At 37.3% G+C, this 19699-nt stretch overlaps 1 protein-coding gene across 1 annotated transcript; it reads left to right on the top strand.

Annotated features, from left to right (window-relative positions):
• The first annotated feature begins 3037 nt into the window (after positions 1-3037).
• LOC144970065 (D-2-hydroxyglutarate dehydrogenase, mitochondrial-like) lies at positions 3038-19331 on the top strand. Its single transcript, XM_078909268.1, has 8 exons — positions 3038-3654; positions 6118-6315; positions 7236-7429; positions 8354-8522; positions 10385-10671; positions 12072-12243; positions 14395-18019; positions 18371-19331. Exons 1-7 carry the CDS (start codon positions 3183-3185, stop codon positions 14643-14645), a joined length of 1743 nt encoding a protein of 580 aa, XP_078765394.1. The 5' UTR covers positions 3038-3182; the 3' UTR covers positions 14646-18019; positions 18371-19331.
• Positions 19332-19699: the final 368 nt, after the last annotated feature.

Here is a 19699-nt window from a genome sequence, read left to right as displayed (position 1 = left end):
AAAAATTGCCATGCCCCACACTAATATTTTGAATGAATCTTACGAGTTACCGTTTTAGTGCATTTTTTTCGGCGAAGTCCTGGGTTTGAGAGTTTTTGTCATTTAAATCGATCGATATTTTTTTTTGAGCTTTATATAGCGCAATATCCACTAAATGTGCTCAAAGCGCTTTACAAGGGGTCCCTGGTCAACAGCAACATTTAACATGTAGGACGGGACATGACGCCTGTTAGGTGATAATTGCAATTTTTCGGACAAAGACAACGCTATTAACGGCCAGGTACTCATTTTACACCTGAGTATGGTGAGAGAATGTGAGTTAAGAGCCTTTTCCAAGGACTCAACTATGCGCCGAGCGTGAGGCTCGAACCCAGGACCTTTCGATCCGAAAGCGAGTGTCATGCCACTAGACCACATAGCCGCATATTTGAAGGACGACTTTTCTGGCCAAATCTTTAAATAATGTGTTTTTCCAGAGAACGGCAGTATTGCTTTCTCGATCTAATTTGTACACAGTTTATGAAGCCCAATTTTGATATCAGACACCAGATGGGTAGCTACATACACACACACACACACACACACACACACACACATTTACACACACAAACACTAACACACACACACATAAACACACAAACATACATACACACACTTACACACACAAACACTCACATGCACATACACACTCACACACACATACACACACACACACCCGCGCACGCACACTGCCTTCACCTTAAGTGCGGTCGTTAACAGGTTAATTTGAAAAAGATATCAAATTTCGTAATTCAGGCTATTTCATTTTTAAAAAATCTATATTTGCATCTGTTTCGCCTTTACTTCATATTATCAGATTGAGGTGGGAAAAAAAAAAAGGGTGGGGGGGGGGGGGGGGGATAGTAAAAAATAACTCAATATTATAAAAAGTCTTCAATGGGAGCGGTCTATAGATAGTATGCGCTTGGCTAAGAAGCTCATAACCTTGCCATCCGGAAGTATAACGGACCAACACACAAAACTGTGTGTATCAATGAACGTTTATAGTCAGGTTAACACAGTTTAGTGAGCATTACTCATAAACGCGGATGGCAAAAAACAATAACAAAGACCTGAGTGACGTCAACTAAGAACTATCTATAGATAGTATGCGCTTGGCTAGGAAGCTCATAACATTGCAATCCGGAAGTATAACGGACCAACACACAAAACTGTGTGTATCCATGAACGTTTATATTCAGGTTAATACAGTTCAGTGAGCACTACTCATAAACGCGGATGGCAAAAAACGATAACAAAGACCCGTGTGGCGTCATCTTCGAATTCCATGTTTTCGTCCAACCAAGTCATCAATCACATAATTTGTTGCTGTCCAACGATTGGATATTTCTTCAGAGATGTAAGCACGCTGCTTTGTTTATGAAAGTTGTAAACATACCCATGTGTCAAGCTGAACGAAATAACCAATCGTGATGATAGCTATTTCTAAAACTGTGAACACTTTTCACTGTGTGGGTCACTTTGAGTACATATTCCACTGTGACCAATGACCTCGAGCCAGTGACATCTATGAAGTCCTAGCCTCGAGCACATGGAAATGTAATATAGATCATGCCCTGCCATGGGGCATTCTTAAAGATAGTGTGCGCTGGGCTTCTTCTTCTTCTAGGTTCCATGCCTGGTCCAGGCTTCGGATACTGCATGAATTATCTCTCTCCATTCCTCCCTGTCTCTTGCTTTTTCAAACAGCTCTTGGATTGTTAGGTTGGTGAAGCCCTTCAGTTGGTCTATGAGTGTTTTTCTTTGTCTCCCCCGGGCTAAGGAACTCATAAACTGCCATCCGGAAATATAACGGACCAACACACAAAACTCTCTGTAACAATGAACTTTTATAGTCTGGTTCATACAGTTTAATGAAAAGTACTCATAAACGTGGATGGCAAAAATAAAACAAAACAAAACAAACAAACAAAAAAAAAACAACAAAAAAAAACAACAAAAAAAAAACAAACAAAAAAAACAAACAAAAAAAAAACAACAAAAAAACAAAAACAAAACAAAACCAAACAAAACAAAAAAACAAACAAAAAACAAAAACAAAACAAAAACAACAAAAGGTGAAGGTTACAAATTGAATCATAAGGTGGAAATAACTTAAGTTTAGTAAGTAGAGGATGTATAGGCAGATTCTTTGGATTGAGGGACTTAAAAAGAGTGAGGATGGTTGATCTTTATTGACGATAAATGCATTATTTAGACTAGAGAATAAGATGCCATCACTCTGAAACCAGAAGGTATGTGTGTATTCAATCATCCGGAAGAGTGGTTTTACACTTCCACTGAGATTTGAACCAGTTATTTCACATCACACTTTTGTTCCCAATTGCCCCCCCCCCCCCCCCCCCTCTTTCTCCCTCTATACATACATTGTTTAATCTTAGAATCTATGTAAAAACACAGAACTCTGTGTAACTTTAAAAGTTTTTATAGATAGTATGCAGATGACGTCACTCAGGCCTTTGTTATTATTTTTGCCATCCGCGTTTGTGAGTTGTTCTCACTAAACTGCATTAACCAGACTATAAAAGTTCATGGTTACACAGAGTTTGTGTGTTGGTCCGTTATACTTCCGGATGGCAATGTTGTGAACTCCTTGGCCAAGCGCATTCTATCTATAGTTTATTTGATATAATTTAGTGAGAACTACTCATAAAAATGGCTGGTTCAAAACAATAACAAAGAGCTGAGTGACGCCAACTTCGTTCCTTCAAAATAAGCATGGAAAAGATGCAGGGTTAAAGGGCGAAAACTGAGTATTGTTTAATAATAGAGTATTTTAAAAAAAGAAAGAAAAACTGAACATTGTTTAGCAGTTATAGAAACAACAACATAGAGACGATTTAACGCTTGCCACTACTACAACTAACGGTGACTTATATACAGATAGTAGGGCGAAGCATTGGCAGTAAAGTAATGAGAGTGAATCGCTCGTTTTATGATTATTATTGATAAACGCTCACTACGTAACAGATAACACAGGGCTGGGGCGATGAATACTTGTCGGGTAGTGTTTACATAAAGTCACGTTACCGGTCATATGATCAAAACCACTCGGGTTATTGGACAGTCATTTCGACTTGCGTTTCTGTGTTATCTTTGCGGTTGTTTTGAGATGTCAAAGAATGCATTTGCACGCAGAAAAACTTTTGTATTCATCCACTAACCTATGTAACAGGTTTTTCATTCAATGGTGCCATTCCTTTCGAATAAAATTAGGAGGTGCAGCTTTATTTTCAAGCCAAAGCACACGGCTTTGGTCTACTGGAACTGGACTTGGACTGAATCGCATAAATTTACACTCAACTTCTCTCAGCAGAGCTTGCAGTAACAAACCCCCGTTAGCAGAACAATTTTTTCCATTACATGGCCAAAACTTCCCTTTTACTCTCAAGAGATGGGTGCATCAAGGAAACCCAACTTTCAGTTCAGATGTCGAACTAACAAGATTACACTATCCACAGGTTGAACGCAGTCCTTTCTCCCAACTAAACCAAGAAGATTTTGATTTCTTTGACAAATTATTGGACGGCAGAATAGTTACTGACGAAGATGAGTTACTAGGATTCAACACAGACTGGTTGAGGACTGTTCGGGGTAAAATTTATATGTCAAGTCATTCTGCTCTATTTTACTTTTTTTTCTGTTTTCATTCTTTTCTGTTTTCATTCTTTTCTTTCTTTTTTTCTCATTTTATTTATGGTCTCATTTTAATTTAAATTGACACATTCCTAGAAGTTTCACAAAAACTAAGTGTCATCGCAGCAGAGTAGGCTTACTAAACTCATTTATCTCTTAAAATTAAAATAAAAGTGCTGTATTTTATTTCTTTCACCACAAAGTTACAATGAACTGAGTTTTTAATTAATGAACTCATGGGTAGGCCCGTGTACTATGATGTACATAGACTGCTTTTTACTAAAATATTCTAGCTAGATGTTGCAATTCAGAAATGATGTATCACAGAAATGCGAGTGCTAAATAAAATAAAATGATACACTTTTTGTCCGCCCTGTGATAGTAAAAGTAATTTAATGGACCAGAGGCAGTCCAAAACCTTATAGAATGTGGATACCTTACTTTGACCAAAAGCAATTGCTTGTCAATTATCCATTCTTTTTTGCGAGAGCACCTGTGTGTTAGAGGAACGAGTGTATGCATGTCTTACCAACATACATACATTTGCTTTGATTTTGCATTTACACCCCCCCCCCCCAAAAAAAAAAACAAAAACAAAAAAACGAGAATTATCCTCCCCAACAGACCCGAGAATAATCCCTCGAACAATATTCGAGTAAGCAGCAGCAACAAAGTGGTGAAAGTATGCATTCACTGAAATGATTGTAACTGGCAGATGTAGCAGGGGTCCCAATAGCTCAGTTGGTAGAGCACCTGGTACACATGCAAAGAGATCGAGATTGATCCCTGGTGCAGTTGGGATTTTTTTTTCTGACCCCAACCCCCTGTCCACCCAGCAGTGATTGGGTCGCTGGATCTGTTAGATCTGGTTGAAAGCACTTTGCGATAGACTAGCATCCTATCAAAAGGGTAGCAAGCAATTGCTAATGTCCATTTCATGCTATAGAAAACGGAATAAACTCCGGTCCCATAGGGCAAATTGTCCTGATGGTCAATTATAACATGACAAACTTTCCAGATCATAATGGTTACATCTTGGGTGTGTCTTGCCAAAATCAATTTACGCCCCTTCATTGCAGGCATTCAAGTGCCGTTCGGCGCTCATTGTGAAACGGAAAAATATTGTTTGTACAGTTTAATTCAGACACTGAGAGCACACCCAGTTTTGAGAGACTTGAATTAAATACGTTCACGAATGCACAAGAGCAGATAAAAGGCTGTAAAAGCCTACCATATAAACATGGACTTGTATCATATCATATATCAATGCATTTCATGAATTGCTGGGTAATGCTACTCGGACGTGAATCCCCTTCCAGGCTGGTTCATTATGTCATTCATGAACAAAGAATGAAAAAAATGTTGGTGCGCTTTGCCATGAATTTATTAACACTTTTTAGTTCGTTTGGGCTTAGTTGCTATGTGTGTTCATTGAAGTAATAAGAATAAAAGTAAGCACAGACTTGTTATCATTAGTTCATTACAAGCAGGTTTGTAGTGTGATCTTCAATTATTGGTTTGTTCTGCAAGGAATCTTAATTTTGGTGACATAACCCATGAAGGCACTTTTGTTTTTTTCCTTGGTCAAAATTATTAACCCCCAATTTGTTCACTTTGACAACGGGTGATTTTTGTTGACATCAGACATCCTGTTTGATGAATTATCTATATTCCTTTGTGGAATGCCTAGGCGACAATATCTTGATGTGGCGGAAGGGCATAATTTGAATTTGAATAACCCATAAAATACCATTTTCCTTATGTTATGGTAGGGATTTCAGTTGGCTTTTTTTGGAGGCATCAGACCAACATGAGATTGATCCATTCGACTTGTGTGGGGTTCCTGGCCTCCAATAGCGGGCAGGGAGGCACTCACTGTCTTATACCCCCCTATATGTTTTCCAACTTGCTTTCCGTCTTTTTCTTGGAATGAGATTACTTGGTTTTGTCCTGGTCCTGGCCCGTTGTCAAATGTATAGTCAAATGTATAGTTAGTATTGGGAGATGATACTTTTTTCCTTGTAAATCATCTCTGTTTTGCACTGTATTGTTTTGCTTACATATTATGATTTGTAATCATTTGAGTGTGTTCTTCTTAGTGGGGATCTGTGCTTGTCCGGATGAGACCTTTAGGTGATCTCAAACTAAGTACTTTGTAGTGTGCTCTTGGAATCTACATTTGTTTACTATTTGAACCAATTCCCCTTTGTCTTACCTTTTCTCGGGTACTTTAATTGCAATTCTAGAACCTTTTACTATCCCATTTTATTCATTTTTACTGGTGCTGATATGATCTTAATGTGTTGAAAGCATCGTAAAACACTAAAAAAGAAAAAACAGATCCATTCGACTCTTTAGCTGAAACCAAGTCTGTATAACACACCTTAAATTTTAGTTCAAATTTTTATAATTTAATTCCAGGGGAAGGCAAAATTGTCCTGAAGCCAAAGACAACCAAGGAAGTTTCTGAAATCATCAAATACTGCAATGAAAGAAATTTGGCTGTCGTACCACAAGGTGGAAACACAGGATTAGTAGGAGGAAGTAACCCTGTTTTCGATGAAATCATTCTCTCCACTCAGCTGATGAATAAAATCATTAGTTTGGATGATATAACTGGTAATATAATGTCATAATTTTTTGCGGCTCTGTGGTCTTGTGGTATGACTCTAGATTTTGGATCGGAAGGTCCTAGGTTCGAGCCTCATTCGGCGCATTATGTCCTCAGAAAAGACTCTTTCTTCACATTCTCTCACTGTACTCGGGTGTAAAACGAGTACCTGGCCATTTACAGCGTTGTTTCTGTCCGAAAAAAATTGCAATATTGCCTACGGGCGTCGTGTCACATTCTACATGCTAATTGTTGCTGTTGGCCAGGGACCCCTTGTAAAGCGCTTTAGCATGTTGAGTTTATATTGCTCTATATAAAAGCTCAATTTAATTAAATTATATTTGTTCTACATCAGTTCGTTTAGTTAATTCAGAGGTTTGAAGTGTTTTACAACAGTTATTTGTGACATCAGTGGTTTAGCTGCGTGATGTCTTGACTTGGTCAAGTGATGAGTGAGGTCAGTAACTAGATGGGTGGCAAAAAAAAGTCTGTTTCAAGGATCCCATTAAAAAATTTTTTCTTTCGGGTCCTGTGATAAATCCAAATTCCAAAGGAATCTATCCAACCCCCTTCTCTCCCTACTAATCTTTCATAGGATTCTTTCAAAATTAACTACAATCATAGCAGTATAAATGGCAGTTAGCAAATTGAATAGACGAGAGTCCAGCTTTTAATACTTCAAAAATTGTTCTGGAAGACCCCCCCTCCCCACTTCAAGAAATCCCCAAAAACAATGCGAATTATATATACAAAAGTGGAAATGTGCAGAGATTTATAGAAAGTGGCAAAATTTGTACGCTCTACTTTCCCTTCCAGCTGCAATTTTCTTGTGTTAATCAGGATTTGTCAGTAATAATCAACATTGTTCTCTTTTCCTTTTTTTTCTTTTATTTTGCAACTTTCATTTTCAAATATTTTTCAACAACAGGTGTATTGACATGTCAAGCTGGCTGTGTGTTGCAGGCTTTAGACCAATACCTGAATGACTTTGGACTGACCATGCCGTTGGATTTGGGTGCCAAAGGAAGTTGTCACATCGGTGGTAATATATCTACCAATGCTGGTGGCATTCATCTTCTACGATACGGATCATTACATGGGGCTGTACTAGGAATTGAAGCGGTTAGTAGTTTTTTATTTATTAGATCAGAACAATGTCAACTAATTCGAAATAAAACAAAACGAACAAAAACAGAAAAAAACAAATCAGAACACCGCAGGTCTGATGACCCAAATTGTTTTTGGCTCATTGTTGTATGATACTCGCTTTTGGATCGGAAGGTCCTGGGTTCGAGTCTCGCTCGGTGCATAGTTGAGTCCTTGGAGATGGCTCTTTATGCATATTCTCTCATTGTACTCGGGTGTAAAATGAGTACCTGGCCATTAACAGCATTGTCTCTGTCCAAAAAAAAGTGTAATATTGCCTAACAAGAGTCGTGTCCCGTCCTAAATGTTAAATGTTGCTGTTGTCCAGGGACCCCTTGTAAAGCGCTTTGAGCACATTAAGTGGATATTGCGCTATATAGAAGCTCAATTATTTTTTTTTCAATTTTATTATGGAAATACTCTCAAACCAATGCAAAATACATTACAATGTCAAATCGAACTCATAATTGTGTTTGGTTATCAGACCAGCTAATATGTGCACGATGGATCCGAAATTTATTGAGAATATAATAATTTATTTTAACAATTTTATTTTAGTTTCAGAGCAACTCATCCAGAGATATTTCTCATAATATTTAAGTAATGTTATATGACAAATATTTCCAAGCAGTGATTGAGGTTGTTGGTGGAAATAACAAAGGGTGTGTATAGTGAAATTTGCTCTTGTGATGTTTCGTTTTCCAATTAATCCAGGTCTCTTTATTCAATCAGCCTTGAATAGGCTTGATAAAGAACTGATGGAAAGCACTTTACTGATACTCCATTTTAAAAATTAACTTGAGCTTTTATATAGCGCAATATCATGCTCAAAGCGTTAAATAGGGGATGGGGATTGTACTAAAGTATTGATTTTTATCTCATATAAAAATGGCTGAGTAGGTTCTTCCAAACGGAGACATTGTGGATACCTTGACTACACTAAGGAAAGACAACACGGGATATGACCTCAAGCAGTTGTTTATCGGGTCTGAGGGAACTCTCGGGATTGTCACAGGAGTCTCCATTTTGTGTCCCCAGTCTCCCAAGGCTTTGAGTGTAGCTTTATTAGGTAAGGAGACGTTTTTGTTGTATTAAAGGATTAGGAATAAAATGAATCGAGTTTTATAAAATTCAATATCATTTAAATTGAAAGCAACCAAAAGGGACAAGCCATAGTTCGTTCAATAAAGTTGTCATTCAGAGCCATTAAGTCCATGGAGATGGAGTTTATCCTGATTTCTTGAGTGTGAAATGGACAATAGGAATTGCCTGTTACCCTTTTGATAGGACACTAGTCTATCAGACCCAGCTATCCAATCACTGTTGGGTGGGGTTCCTGATCTCCCATAGTGGGCAGGGAGGTAGTTACTTTGTCTTCTACCCCCCCCCCCCCCCTATATCTGTTTAATATGCTTTCTGTCTTTGTATTGGAATCAGATTACTTGGTTTTGTTCAGGCTCTGTCCGGTTACCCTGCCTGGAAGGGAAACAAGTCAAATGTATAGTTAGTTTTGGGAGATGATATTTTTTCCCCTTGTAAATCAACTCTGTTATGCAGTAGATATATTATTTTTCCTTTTACCAAAGTATGATTTGTAACAATTGAGTGTGTTCCTCTTGGCAGAAACCTGTGCTTGTGTCCGGATGAGACATTTAGTGATCTCAAACTAAGTACACTGATAATGTGCTCTCGGAATCTACATCTGTTCCCTATTTGAACCAATTCCCATTTGTCTTACTTGTTCTTGGGTGCTTTAAATGTAATTCTAGAACTTTTTACTATCCCATTTTCTTCCTTTTTACTGGCACTGATATGACCTAAACGTGTTGCAAGCGCCGTAAAACCCTTTAAAAACAAACAAAAACAAACTGTTGGGTGGACAAGGGGGATCAGGAATAAAGCTCGACTTTACCCTGGATCGAACCTGATCCTTTTGTTTCTGAAGAGAGTGCTTTACCAACTGAGGTATTGGGACCCCATAGTACAATAAAACTTTGGAATAATTACATTAAAACAGTGGGTCATATATTTGGCATTTAGCAACTTGGTGGCTTTGATTGCAAAATTGCTGATCGTCAAGAATGCATGATTTTCTAAATTTAGGCCAAGATCACTCTAACCAATAATAATAATAATAATGATAATAATAATGATGATGATGATGATGATGATAATATTGACAATGACAATAATATTGATAATGATAGTAATGATAATACTAATAGTGATAATAATAATGATGATAATAATAATAGTAATAATAATAATAGCACTTATTATAGTCAGTAAAATTCAGAATCCTATATTTATCGGCACTTATTATAGCCATTTACCCTGACTAAATGCTTAAAATGAGGCATCATATCGATATTGTGGAAAAATTTTCAATGCAAATGCATTATTTTGATGTTTGATGAAACCATTCTTGCCCTTTGTATTGGTAATTTTTTAAGTCTTCTGCATTGATGGATTTTTCAGAGTTAGAAAGTTAATTACTGAGACCAACGGAATATTACAAGGATTTCCAACTGTGTGCAAAAATATTCTTAATTATTCTCTTGTCTTTAAATATTTTGGCTCTTTATACGTCTCATTAAAATTTGCCTTTGTGCGACTATGTGGTCTAGTGGTATGATTGATACCTTTAGATATCATTCGAATAAGGCTCTAAGCAATGAATAGTTGAGTCCTTAGAAAAGGCTCTTTACTCACATTCTCTCCCTGTATTCAGGTGTAAAATGTGTTCCTGTCATTAACAGCATTGTCTCTGAAGAAATTGTAATTTACCTTATAGGCTTAATGTCTTGTCCTACATGTTGTGTTGCTGTTGGCTTAGGACCCTTTGTAAAGTGCTTTGAGCATATTTAGTGGATATTGTGGTATATGAATGCTCAATTTTTATTTTTATTTTTATTTTCATTTTCAATCCAGGATGCGAGAGTTTTTCACAGATTTTGGAAGTTTTCAAGTCAAGTAAATCCCAACTATCGGAAATCCTATCTGCCTTCGAGTTCATGGACAATCATAGTATGGTCTTGGTACGGGAGAACTTGAAGCTGGCCTGCCCGTTATCCGACTATCCATTCTACGTATTGGTGGAGACCAGTGGGTCTAATGGAGACCATGACCAGGAAAAATTGATGGAATTTTTGGAGTCAGTTCTAGAATCTGGGCAGGCTTTGGATGGAACTTCAGCTACAGATTCAACGAAAGTTAAGGTAGGACAGAGATTAATAGACACTTAGATAACCGCGCCTCTCGGACAGTCGTCATAATGTAAAGAATGGCAGTGATTGCTAAACATAGTGAACTCCACAGGTTTTACTATGGATGGTCTGTGTTTAAGTATAATACTCATGTTCTACTGCTTGGTCAATAGAACCAACACAGAAAACTTAAACGTTTATAATCTCATCGAGAAAATCGTGTGATAACTAGTCCCCCATCTGGTGGTATTTAAACAACAATAATGGTCAAAGAGAGGTCGGTTTCATTCACCTTATTTTTTATAAACAAGCAACTATGTTTGTCCGAGCATGAGTGAAGGTGTATCACAAATCTCGCGTTTTGATTGGTCAAAAATCTACTGGTTAATTATAGCAATGTAAAAAATGTGAGGCTCTCTGGTCCACTTATCGCTGGGACTTCCCAATTAAAATACTTGGACATTGGATTTTCCAACATATTAGATTTTCCAACATAGCAAAGTGTGTTCATTTATTCTGGATAAACATGCGGCTTTGTGGTCTAGTGGTATGACACTTGCCTTCGGATTGGAGGGTCCATGGGTTTGAGTCCCGTTCTGAGTGGTGCATAGTTGAAGTTGATTCCTTTTTTTTTCATGTTTGAGTGCCAAACTAAAGCGCTGAAACACAAATATTTATTCACCTAACCAGATAAAGGTTGACATTCAAATTCCCTTTGAATGAGATAAAGAGTATTTCTTTAGTTCCTGCTTAAAAACTCAAGAGTGGAAAAAGCTTTTTGTATCATTCTGTCAGTCTGACTACCCGATTCCTTATCAATTGGAAATTTATTACCACAATATAGATTTTTTGTTGAGCTATTGAAAGGTTGGGTGTTCTTCAGAGAGTAACAAACCATGGATGTCTGTTAGAGAAGGGAAATTTTAGTTCTGATTCAAATCCAGACGGTTTTTATTATAACTTTCACTGACTTGATAAGAGTTTGGTAAAATGTGATTTAATGACAGATGACCATATTAGGTCTAAATTTAGGGGAATAGACAAGCATCCTATCCAAAGGGTAGCAGACAATTGTCATTGTCCATTTCACGATATAGATTCCAGGATAAACTCCCTGACTCCATGGGCTTAATGGCTTTGAAGGACAACTATCAACCCAGAAGCACCAAAATCATGAAGCCACTGGTTTCTACTGTATAAATTTTTAATGTAAAAGCACAATCTCTCCTCAATATTTATTTTGGATTTTATAAATTTATGTTGTGTTAGAATGAAGACTTCCTTTTGATTCAAATATTATCGTTCACAATGTTAGTGTACGATTTAAAAACAATTAATAAAAAAAAAAATTTTTTTCCACCAATGAGCTCATTTATTTTTAATATATTTTAAATGTATCTGACTTTCTATAGAACATCTGGGATCTCAGAGAGCGATGTGCTGAGGCACTTATGAAGGATGGTTACTGTTATAAATATGATGTCTCCTTACCAATGGATTGCTACTATCGGCTCATAGAGGTCATGAGAGAAAGAACTAAGGATCATGTCATACGAACTGTTGGCTATGGGCATGTTGGTGATAGTAAGTACTTTCAATTTTGTTATATTGATATGAATCAGCGCTGATGGTTTTCCTTGGATTTGTGATTTTGGAGTCTGAGGAGGAATTCCTCATATATATATATATATATATATAATATATATATATATATATATATATATATATATATATATATATATATATCGATGGCCCGTTGATTAAACCTCTGAAGTAGCCTCTTTGCGATACTATACTTCAGAGGTTTGATCAACGGGCCATCAATATATATATATATATATATATGGCCTATATATTGATGTTCTGTCGTTTAGAACCAAAACCATTGATATATGTTATATCTAGTAAAATAATATTGATGCAATACACCATTTACAGCGCGTTGTTTGAATAGGCTCTTCAACAATGGACAGCAACCAAATTTTATAACCAAAAAATATATACAATTAATACCAAAACCAATAAACCTCAATATCAGCTAAACACAGTCTCTATTAACTCCAAGATTTGAGTTCAGAAGGAAAATCTATGCTTTTTTCTCATAGAAAAACATTAAATATGAGCTTTAAAGTTTCGTGTCGAGTCTTAGTATTGTGCTGTTTTTGATGACACCAAAGGTCACAAGCAACACCATCTTTAAAAAACTCTATATGAAATTTAATCAGATATGTAATAAACTGCAATTGCATTTGAAAGTAATTTTCCATTTTGTACTGTAAGTCAAAGTTCAGTCATGTGTGCTAAAACATCACATTTAATTTCTACATGCTTTCTAAAAATGATGAGTTGATCTTATTTTAAAGCACATCCAAACTGCTTTCAATTTCCACTTTCAAGTTGTATATTTCATATTGTGTTGAACAGAGTGTTTTGAGCTATCTCAGTTTATCTCGTCTTCATATTAATTGGTTACAAGCACTGGCTCAACGAAAGCAGCCCATAATTAGATAAAAATTACATTTTCCTCCTAACACCTGTGTCAGGCGGGCACCTTTTGACCGTGGCGCATATATATATATATATATATATATATATATATATATATATATATTATATATATTATATATATATATAGTGTGATGTTTCTCCAATCCGAATACCTCCATTCCCAGCATTTTGTCAAGATTACAGAGACATCTGAATAGTGAAATCAATCCCTAAAATAAAATGTACAATTAAGAAAATAATCTGTGCCCAGGCAACCAGGTCTGGTTAATGGAGACCTCCAGCTTATGGAATTCCGAATTAGAGACGGGACTGTATCCTTTCAACATAACATACATCCTCACATATTGCCATGCATTCATGCAATCTCGAGTTGAGTGGAGTAATGTCCCTTACCAAAGACTTAGCGTCATGACCAGATTTTTGGGGTCATTGTTACCCGTCCAGTTACTCTTCATGCTGAGCACCACCAGACTTTGATACAAATGAGATGCCATACTTCTCTACCATCAATGTGTTCTTAAACTTCTTTTTATTCATTCTATTGTCAGGGGACTGAATTCAGTGTCCTTTAGAGTTCTTAGGCCCATGGAGCCGGATTTTTTCCTGATTTCTATAGTGTGAAACGGGGTCCCAATAGCTCAGTTGGTAGAGCACTCGCTTCACAAGCAAAGGGACAGAGATCGATCCTGGGTGCAGTTGACATTTTTTCTGACCCCCCTGTCCAGCCAGCAGTGATTGGGTAGCTAGGTCGGTTAGATCTGGCAGAAAGTACTTTGCGATAGACTAGTGTCCTATCCAAAGAATGGCAAGGACTTGCTATTGTCCGTTTCATGCTATAGAAACTGGGATAAATTCCAGCTCCATGGGTCAATTGGCTCTGAAGGACTACAGTACGTATAGTGTGAAATGGACAAAATAGCAATCATTTGCTATCCTTTGTAAAGAACGCTAGTTATCGCAAATTACTTTCCACCAGATCTAACAGACCTAGCTACCCAATTACTGCTGTGTGGACAGGTGGTCAGGAAAAATCTCGATCGCACCTGGGATTGATCTCAGTCCCTGTTTCGTGTGAAGCGAGTGCTCTACCAATTTAGCTATCGAGATCCCTGACTGAACTGAATGTCCTCTTATATTTTTCTCCACAACCAGAAGACGTAATGATTAAAAAAACAACAAAAAAAAACAATCACAATCAGTAGCTTTTTTTTTTTTACTTTCCTTTAGACAACCTTCACCTCAACTTGACTACAAGTCAGTATGATCAGACGGCGATGGATCTTATTGAGCCTTTCATCTACGACTGGGTCTCTGAACACGGCGGGAGCATCAGTGCTGAACATGGGCTTGGTTTCAAAAAAAGGGACTTTATCTACCATAGCAAAACTAAAGAAGCTGTTGCGTTGATGGCCACTCTTAAGAAAGCTATTGATCCGAAAGGGATAATGAATCCCTATAAAGTCTTACCTACGTTTTAATGATCTAGTCCTTTGATGATCTTGCTGTTTATTTATTACAATAAGCATATGTGTCAGTGCATGACATAATCAGTCGGAAGGTGAAAATTGTGTATTTGCATTTATTTTTTCATTTTCTGGAAGAATATGCTCCCCAAAGCGTTTTAATCTTTATTTGAAGTAAATCGGGCGATTTTTCATGAAGTTATGGTCAGATGTATGGGAAAGGTATCCAGCATTTTTCCTCTAAATTTCATAATTTTTCAACTCGACTAGCTGTAAAAATATTTAGAAGTGAAATCAAGCTTTGGTATTTCTCGAAGATGTACAAGAACTCATTTTTGATCAAAATTGACCTTCTAGCTAAACTTGGCAATTTCTCAGTTCAAACCTTTTCTTCATCCAACTGATTATGTCATTCACTGTAACATATGTTGGTATGTATGTATTTTTTATGAAATTTGAATTGAAGATCTCTGTACTAAAGTACTAAAGTCACATTTTTATTATTTTGCAATTAAGCAGTTATAAACTTAAAACATAATCTTGGTTTGCTCAGATTTTTTTTTTTTCATAATCTGTATCTCTTCCCCTCTTTGGAATACGACATCTTATTTTTTTTTTGGTACTCTTTATTGTTGGCATTAACAAGACATGAAGTGAGTAGAAAAGTGCCAGAAGACAATAGAGAATAAAAATTTTTTTTTTTTTTTTTTTTTTTCCCCGGCGGTGGTGGGGTTTGAACCTGCGACCTTATTGGTACGACAACTCCGCCTGGCAGGTGAGAGCGTGGCTCTACCGTGTGAGCTATCCACGAACACAAAAATATTCGTTTCAAACCCAAAGTCATTTCTAGATCCCTCTCTCACCCACTTCTTGAGATCGCCGATTCGTTCGCCACCATCGCGAAGTAATTTTGACCAGCAGTGAAGCTTAATAGCCAATATTCTCATCACAAACATATAACATAGAAACGATTGAGACATTGAGTATGCTCCGGTGTATGGGGTGAATTTTTAATTCAGAAAAGTGAGTGGAGCAGTCACTTATGTTGGTAACAACAAGACATGAAGTGAGTAGAAAAGTGCGTTTTACTTCCCAATTTCTTCCTTTTTACTGGCGCTGATATGACCTAAATGTGTGCAAGCGCTGTAAAACCCTTAAAAGCAAAAACTATTGAAGAGTTCCTTGACCTCCCTTTAGAGCTGGAAATGCCACTTGTTTTATATTCTACTGCCCCCTTGTCCTTTGTACTCATCTGTTGCACTCAAAAAAGAAATTAGAAAGGCCATAAATATCTTTGTTAAATACCCATCTTTTTAGGTTTGCATATATTTAGAATTGAGCATCATGCTGAGATGCAACTTTCTCAGAGGATAAATCATTTTTACTTTGAAGTGTTAAAACTTTGTTATGCAATTGCGGACTGCACTTTAAACACCATTTGTAATGTGTATGCAGTATTGTTATCTACGATTATTAATACTATTTTTAAAAGGAATTCCTCAATAAGACAATAGACGAGCACAAAATACTAGATTATACCATATAACATCCTATTGAAGGCCATACAAAATTGCGTTTGGTTGGAATATTAGGTAGTTTAGTTTTCATCAAAAATAGAACACCACATGCCCTTTTAGTTACAATTAAACTTTAACATATTATTCTTAAATCTAAAATATCACATCAATACGTTAAGCCCACACTTAATTTTAATATAATTTAGAATTATCTTAGAAAGTGTTTAAATTTTTTCTGTATCCTGTAAAATATCCTTTACATTTGCAGTTACATGATCTTGGTCTTTTAGTACAGTCCAACCTGTGTTAGATGTTACTGAATGGACACGGGGAAAAATTATTTTGTCATTGTCTTACACAGATTATCATTCTTCTTCATGAAGGGCCATAAAACACACAGCACATGATTATATATCCATGCTACAACCCGCCTAAAACCTTTTCGGTTAGAAAATGATTGCGTAGACTCCGGCTAAGACGATGCTCAGGGGAACAAACAAGACTTTACTAAAAATCAACTTAACCGGAATTAACAAAAATGCGTGTGAACAAAGCAAGCCAATCTTAAATAAGTATGGCTTTGTAAAGGGCTGTTGTCTTTAATGGATGATTTCACTTCCTCCTGAAGTCATGTGAAATTTTTGGCTAAACTTTCTGGCCTTGATGAGATTCAAGTAGGGCTTCCAACTTTGTAATGACATTTGTTATCTCTCCACTGCATCCTCTCTGCATGGCATACAATGAGAGTGACTGCAAGCTGTCCTGAACAACGGGATAGGTAACAGGAGACTGATCCATTCCAAGGTCATCGTCATTATTTTTTTTTTTTTTTTTTTGTCCATCTGAGACATCTGCTGTCATCCCACCGCTGGGGTCTGTGGAAATTATCAACAGAGACATACTGACCCTGGCCAATGATGTTTTCTGCATAAAGACGAGATCTTAGTGGCTCTTATGTCCATAGAATCTCCCATCTCATCAGTGAGCGGGACCTCATGCTGAACAAAGCCAGCCCTCCGATAACAGTTGATGATTGTGTCAGGCTCAACTTTACCCTAGGCTGTCTGCAGAATTGAGACGGCATCGAGCAGAGATGGGCGGAAGGAGTCAAAAGCATGTCCACTGTCAATTTGGGCCAACAGTTTCTAAAGTAGCAATCCCCGGTAGAATGACTTCAAGTTCTGGATCACTCCTTGGTCACAAGGCTGTAGCTTTGCTGTCATGTTTGGTGGCAAGAATACCAGCTCTGTTGTTTTCAATCCTCCGACTTTGAAGTGTGATGCACAATTGTCGATCAGCATAGCCACACAACGATCTTGCACAGCTATGGACTTATCAAAATCTTGCAGCCAGCCCTCAAAGAGAGAAGTCATGCAGGCATTCTTGTTTGCTTGATAGGTGACAGGCAACTTCCTTATCCCCTTGAAACATCAAGGGCTCTCGAACTCTTCTTGCTTATCATTGCCATCCATATGAGCACACAGTAAAATGGTACTCCTCTCCTTTGACAGTTTCCCACCATGCCAAGTTGTCCTTGAACCCCGTCATTGTGCTTGGTAGTTGCCTCCAAAACAGCCCAGTCTCGTCAGCATCACAGATTCTCTTGGGTGTTGCTTCCTTAGTAGATCCGTCAACACTTGTTCTCCTATCATGGACGCTTTTATCAACAGCATTGGTCTCGCCACAGCTCACTTTGAAGACTGATGTTGTGTCACATTTTGTCATTCGATAATCAAGATGGGGCTGGTGTTGAATCTTCATCAATAAGTAGTTGAGAGAGCTAGTAAGAAGTAGGTACATCGCCACAGTATTCTGTTCTTTGTCTTCATCTATCCCTAGGACATTCCAGCCAACTTCATCGTATCCTAGCGGGTGGTTGGATGGGAGCATCACCCTTGAATCATATACCTATGATGTTCTCATGGGTGTACGATCCGATAGTGATGTCGTTTCTTCTTCTTTTTACTAGCCTATCCTGCTTCTTTGGTTTGTGATTGTATTTTTGACAGGGGATATTTTTTTTTTCTGTAAATCTTCTGCCTGTTTGTTCTTGGTTATTTATAATTTAGCTTATGATATCTTTAGGTTATGATTTTGATTTACATTTGTACTATTTTTGTTAGATTGCTTGTTTTTTTGTTTCAGCGGTCTCTCATATAACCTCAATTGTGTTGGAAGAGACCTAAAGCAACAAACAAACAAAAAAAAATCATCGTATCCTAGGGCCTCTCAACCTTTCTTTTTCTCTGGGGGTTCCAATAAACATCTTCGTCTCGTAATGTCTCTGTTTTCTGCAAATGATGTAATTCCCTTCCAAAAGATTCCATTCTCTTCTTCGGGTAATTTAACCATGGATATTGCAGAGAATCTCAAGATCAAACTGTTGACCAACGATGTAATGCAGTCGAGTCAAACTGCATTTTCAACCAAATTGAAGATCATGGCTGTGATGCCCTCAGAGTGGATAGAACTGTAAGATCCCTCCAAGTGATGACACAATCACAATAGTATTGGTCCTCAGGCCTGCTGTTCGCACCCTACTACAGCTGCGTCAATAAGTATCGGTTGACCTTGGCCTTGTACTTGTCGGTGATTTTGTTCAGGATGACCTTGACCCCCCATTTGCTGGTGTTTCTGCATCAGCTGTTCTTGGCTTTGTACCTGTAGAGTATGGCTTTGCCTCTGCGTTCTGTGATGATTATTTTGTATCAGCCTTACTCGATCTTGCAGCAACTGAATTTGTTCTCGTCTTCAAGCTTATGCTTGTAGAATATTCCGAACGAACCTTCTTCCGATCTCAGAAGAAGCACGATGATCGCAATGTTTTCAAAGAGCATTTTATGTACTTTGGATCCTTCTATTTATTTCAGGGCATCTGTAGGGGAATATGAAAAAAATCAGACATTAGCACATCTGTATGAATTTGTCATAAAGATTATAGTGAAATTTATCATTCGTATATTTTCTGTACAGTTATAATCATAATGATAATAAAAATACACATTTATACAGCTCTCATTCTCGTGTAAAACACAAGCTCTGGGCACTTTACAATATAAATTATTAGAAACCCCCCCCCCCAAAAAAAAAAAACAAACAAAATACTACAATTCGTTTAAATCAATTTAATAATGTATTAGTAGAAATTGTTGTTAAACTGATACACTTATGACGATCACAATAAGACAAAGAAGCTGGACACTTGAAAAAACTTTTAGATCATTTCAGTGCCTGAGAAAACAACACAAAAGGACAGACAGGTAGATTTAGGTGTAACCACCTGCGAGACGTTTGAGTCACAAGTGGCTTAGAAAAAGAAAGACAGTAGAAGAATAGGAATTGATAGAGCAGAAATCTGTGTCCAGCTTACAAACACTAACCCGATGTCACAAAACGGCCTGGAAAAATTCCATTAATCTCAATCCAGGACACAAACAGAAATCCGCAAAGAAAGGGACAAGGGGGATAGAAAACGGTTAGATTTCATATCCATTCAATGTTCGTCCTCACTCCTAACTTGATATAACCCGATAATGGCACTATAAAAGTGTT

The sequence above is a fragment of the Berghia stephanieae genome, chromosome 4, assembly GCF_034508935.2.
Source record: "Berghia stephanieae isolate SIO BIC M18660-M18661 chromosome 4, UCSD_Bste_1.3, whole genome shotgun sequence".
Lineage (NCBI taxonomy): Eukaryota > Metazoa > Mollusca > Gastropoda > Nudibranchia > Aeolidiidae > Berghia > Berghia stephanieae.
The sequence above is the reverse complement of the archived record's forward strand: the minus strand, read 5'-3'. Positions and strand labels throughout refer to the sequence as shown.

Bases quoted from the DNA above. Each gene is read 5' to 3' on its own strand.
- LOC144970065 (XM_078909268.1), top strand. From the start codon at position 3,183: ATGCATTTGCACGCAGAAAAACTTTTGTATTCATCCACTAACCTATGT. The intron at 3,655-6,117 runs GTAAAATTTATA...ATTTAATTCCAG, and splicing joins CTGGTTGAGGACTGTTCGGG to GGGAAGGCAAAATTGTCCTG. The intron at 8,523-10,384 runs GTAAGGAGACGT...TTTTCAATCCAG, and splicing joins TTTGAGTGTAGCTTTATTAG to GATGCGAGAGTTTTTCACAG.